Below are 4,922 nucleotides of genomic sequence, written 5' to 3' on the forward strand. Positions count from 1 at the left end.
AAAATATGTTGTTTATATTTTAAATGTATTTATATATAATATAAATTATATTAATATAAATATATACATGTAAATACATGTAAATATTTTCGAAATATATACTGTATGTGTGTATTTATATATACATAATAAATGTACACAGAACACACATATTATATATATGTACATATTACATATATTATGTAAACAAAAACTTTTATTTTGGATGCGATTAATCACGATTAATCGTTTGACAGCACTACTTTTCATTTGATTTCCGATATTTCAAGCTACGTATAACAAAGATCTTTAGAAATGATAAATCCCTCACCTGCTGGTGGTCTAAGGGTGCAGCTGTGCTCCTGTGCCCAGCCTGGCAAATGAAGCAGAGGGTCCAGGTAGAAGACCCACGTGATAGATTGGGTGTCAGGGAGCCCATCGGTGCCGGCATATCGAAGACGCAAGCGACCCCCTACGTTCTCCTCAATCACTGCAGACCAGAACACCCCAGCATCTTGACGGCCCACTAGCTCGACGTTTAGACCCGGACTTAACAGATCTATAGGATTACAGCCACGCTGAGCCTACAAACACAAAAGCAAAAGTTGCACGCACGCAGATAATGTAATATATAATATCTTAGCAATAACTGTGGAAATTTTATTGTTGTGCTACAAACATCAGTTTAAAAATCACGGCTATAACAATGTTTCATTAATTTATAATTGTAATTAATGTTTTTTTAATACTGTTTATATTGAGTTTCAAATTCAAAAAGTCATGTCTTTTCTACCTGCTTTTTTTTTCAAGTATTTGCAATTATTCTCATGATTTAAATCTTAATATTTTGCTTTTTAAATTTTACAGCACTTTGGGTTGGTACAATGCTTTAATGTTTTTGAAAGAAGTATCTTGTACTTGCCAAGGCAGCATTTCTAAAATACAGTAAGATACAGTAATATTGTGATATATATATATATATAGATAGATAGATAGATACAGTAAGATTGTGATATAGATTGTTTTCTATTTTAATATTTTTAAAAATTAAAAAAAAAATTCTGTGATGGCAAAAGCTGATTTTTAGGCATCATTACTCCAGTCTTCAAGGTCACGTGATCCTTCAGAAATCATTGTAATATGCTGATTTGGTGCTCAAGAAATATTTCTTATTATATTATCAATGTTTAAAACAGTTGTGCTGCCTGTTTTTATTATGGTTTTTTATTTAGTTTAAAAGAACAGCATTTATTAGAAATAGAAATCATTTAAATGTCTTTACTGGCACATCAGTTAAATGTGTCCTTGCTAAATAAAAGTATTCATTTAATAAAAATAAATACATAAATAATAAAAAAGAAAATGGGTAAATTGTGTAAATACTGCATCTGCTGAGTTTACATACTTGATTCTAATTGGTCAAATGCAGAATTTAGCTGTCAAATAATGTTGTATAATGACTATTAAACTGTACACTTAATCTTATCTCTCATGGTCCCTCTTTTTCATGCAATTTAGAACAGCTAATCGTCTGCAATCTTGCAACTAAAAACACTGAGCTGATAGTGATATACTGAAATACTGATTGCAGTAAAAATGGTCTTAGTTGACTTGAAATATTAATTTTAATATATCATGCTATCAGTTTATTTTGCAATAATGACCAGCTCTCTATATATTTTCTCCTACATTTATGGCATATATCTTACCCCTTCCAGGAGACTAGCAGGTACACTGCAGGATTCAGCCAGAGCTTTCTCCAGTAGCGCTTCCCAGTCCTGGTGCTTCTCACGGACACCTGAGCACAAATTCAGAGCATTTTAAAGACATAACAGATCTTCAGACTATCCTGCTGACAGATTTATGCCATTTTGCGCTTATGATGGCTTCACCATTGACATGGTATTTTGGGCCATAAGCACAGCTGTCAATAAGGCACAGGCAGCCAGAAGCAAAATGCCAGCAACCATCTGGACTCCCCTACGTCTGTACCTACTGCACTCTATTGCAGGATTTTATTAATAAAAGAAGCTTTAAGTATTAAAACGGGTCTTTTAATAATTTCAGAGGAGTAAAGGCCATGCCCATCAGCAAGCTGCAAGCTAAATAAAAGCCCCAACACAAACACCCCTCCCCCATTTCCTGAATATGCCCACAAATCGACTGTGAACAACCACCTACAGGAATTAGCACTGCGCTGCAAGCAACACAGCACTTGAAGAATATAAAGAAATATGCAAATTTGGCACTGTGTGGACGATGCGCACAAAGCTTTTTTGAAATGAGAGCATAACCTCTGCAGAGCCTAAATTCAAATCATCTTTACCTAAAAAGCCACATGTTCTCTTGAGTGAGTGATTAAATGAAACAATTAGGTTCTAATCATCATAAATTAGACAGCACAGTGAATCTGCTAAGTCTCTGCTCACCCTCTGGAGGTCTCATCGGTCGACGCTGCTGCTTGCTCCATCCGATCGGGTGCAGGTCAGCGGTCATGATGTCACACCAAAAGTCGGCACGCCGGTCATCTTGGTAACCCTCATATCGTAGCAACAGCAGCTGTCCGCAGGTGGTGATTATTGTGGCCACCCAGTATGCCGTTTCTATTTCAGTACGCACACACACCTCCAGCTTCATACCAGGAGTCAGACCGGTCTCCAGGCCCTGGTCCACCTGCAAAGGAAAAACACTGGTCTGAGCAGATGACAGAGCAGACACATGGCCAGGTGACACCTGGTGAGTAAACTACAGGGCAGCATGAGTGTAATTTTGGTCTCTCAGTATTTATATACCACTAAAGTATTTATTAACAATTTAAATTAGCTTTTTGAAGCTTTTATTAGCTAAATTGAATACATCACTAATGCATAGCGAGTAATCTAAATGTTGACTTGTTTTCTTACATGCTGGCTCTAGTGCACTCTACATTTCTGTTTTTGCGATCGGACACAACAGAACGCAATGTCTCAATAAGTTGGGTATTGGTGGATTCAAACCTGATTCTAGGGCTGCAGAATAAATGTGATTGTCATGCGCATCTCGTCAGTAAAGCCGGTTCTGTGATTAGTAGTAAATCTCCTTCACGTGCTTTCAGATGGAGCGGCATTTAATACACAGAGCCGTAGTTCGCTGACAAGCTACGCAATATCGCGTTCATAATCGCAGATGAATCACATTTGATTATGAATGCGATATTGCGTAGCTTGTCAGCGAACTACGGCTCTGTGTCTTAAATGCCGCTCCACCTGAAAGCACGTGATGGAGATTTACTACTAATCACAGAACCGGCTTTACTGATGAGATACGCATGACAATCGCATGTGATTTATCGTGCAGCCCTACCTGATTCTTTAAAAGAACCAGCTCAAAAGAGCCGTTCATCTATGAATCACTCTGGTAGCTCACATAGCTCCTGCAGCAATGGCAAGGTCATGGATAAAAGTTTCTTCCAAATTAATAAAAAATCTACTCTAGCTGCTTGCATCAGTGTAAGAGAAAAACATGTTTTTGTCACATCTGAATTTGATTAAAAGCTTTCAGCTTGGTTAAAAAAATAACTTCTTTTCTTTAGATTCTAGAGATTCATTATAGTGGTATAGAACAAACACAGCCTGGCCCGGTTTACTCACGTGTTTAAACGCATGATGAGGAACAGAAAGTGCCCCGGTTTCCTCCAGGTAGTCATCCCAGTTAAACTCTGACACATGCTGACCAGAGTCTGCATCTGAAACATTGAACGACCAATAGCTCAAACACTGCAGAGTTCATTCAGCAAACCATATCAACAGAGCGTGAAAGTGAGTGCTCATATATATATATATATATATATTAGGGAAAAAATATCGATATCTCGATTTTAATCGATTCTCATTTTTAACGAAACGATATCGATTCTTAAATCCCAAGAATCGATTAGTCTAGCCTGTTTTCAGTTAATGGATGGAACATTGAAGCGCACCTACCATCCAATAAATCGCAATAAGCATTGTGCGTTGATACTTTACATATGAAACAAAGTCTGAGATTTAAATTTATGTCCATTGTATTGAAGTATTTAAACAATAAATGCCGTTTTGGCGCTGTTTAATCTCGAGTGACAGATCGCTGTAGCGCCTCAGTTCAACAGATGCGGCAGCGCGAGGCGCACGTGAACTGATCATCTCCTCCACATCCGAAGGCAAGTTAAAAGAAAGAGTATAACTTTACAATCCGTATCCTGTCTCATGTAATCGAATGTCACGTAAAGTCACATTTACCTCAGAAAGCATATTTGGTGACCATAAACTCGATAGTCAGCCAGAAAAATAAACTCTAGAGAGGAGCATTTTGCTAAATATATGCACCCTATAACATTCATTATATATATTTTTTACCGTTCTTTAATGCTTTATTTATGTTTGAATAAATCCGTCCAAGTTTTTATGACAGCCACTATTTAAATGTGCATATTTAAAAAAACTAACTTAAGTAATTGTAACTTAGTTATTATAAAAACTTCATTAAGTGCAATTTAAGCAATTGTACAGCACAAATCAGTCAATTTTAACCTTCAATATTATAATGATGCAGTACCAACTGACTCTCATGTATATCTTACAGCATTAGTTGAGAGATTTTTTTTCCTTGAGAAATATATATATATATATATATATGGTGATAATAGGCAGGCGCTTGCGCAAATATTCGGGTGACCTTTGCTTGAGGTTATGCAGAAATGTCCACCACTCTCGGTCAAGGACAAACACCGTGCCAGTACAATAGGGCTGCCACTAATGGCTATTTTTATTTCGATTAATCTATCGACTAATTTATCGATTAATCTAAACGGTTAATTTCCGACCCCAAAAAAACTAAAATTTTACTTAACAATATTTTATTAAGCTATATTTCATTAAACCAAATGAAATCCAAAAGTAAAAAAGTAAAGTGCAACATAAAGTGCA

The 4,922-nt window shown here is 36.4% G+C and overlaps 1 protein-coding gene across 1 annotated transcript in view; it reads right to left on the reverse strand.

Moving 5' to 3' along the window:
* The window catches only part of LOC107728609 (scm-like with four MBT domains protein 1), a 10,516-nt gene that overhangs the window by 916 nt on the left and 4,678 nt on the right, over window positions 1–4,922 (reverse strand). Inside the window, exons 3-6 of the mRNA XM_016538842.1 lie at window positions 3,609–3,703; window positions 2,409–2,652; window positions 1,689–1,777; window positions 311–563 (exon numbers count right to left, since the gene is read on the reverse strand). Of these exons, the coding sequence (XP_016394328.1) occupies window positions 311–563; window positions 1,689–1,777; window positions 2,409–2,652; window positions 3,609–3,703 (681 nt within the window). The remainder of the gene's footprint in view (window positions 1–310; window positions 564–1,688; window positions 1,778–2,408; window positions 2,653–3,608; window positions 3,704–4,922) is intronic.

Source organism: Sinocyclocheilus rhinocerous, unplaced genomic scaffold (genome assembly GCF_001515625.1).
Source record: "Sinocyclocheilus rhinocerous isolate Xijiao unplaced genomic scaffold, SAMN03320098_v1.1 scaffold757, whole genome shotgun sequence".
Lineage (NCBI taxonomy): Eukaryota > Metazoa > Chordata > Actinopteri > Cypriniformes > Cyprinidae > Sinocyclocheilus > Sinocyclocheilus rhinocerous.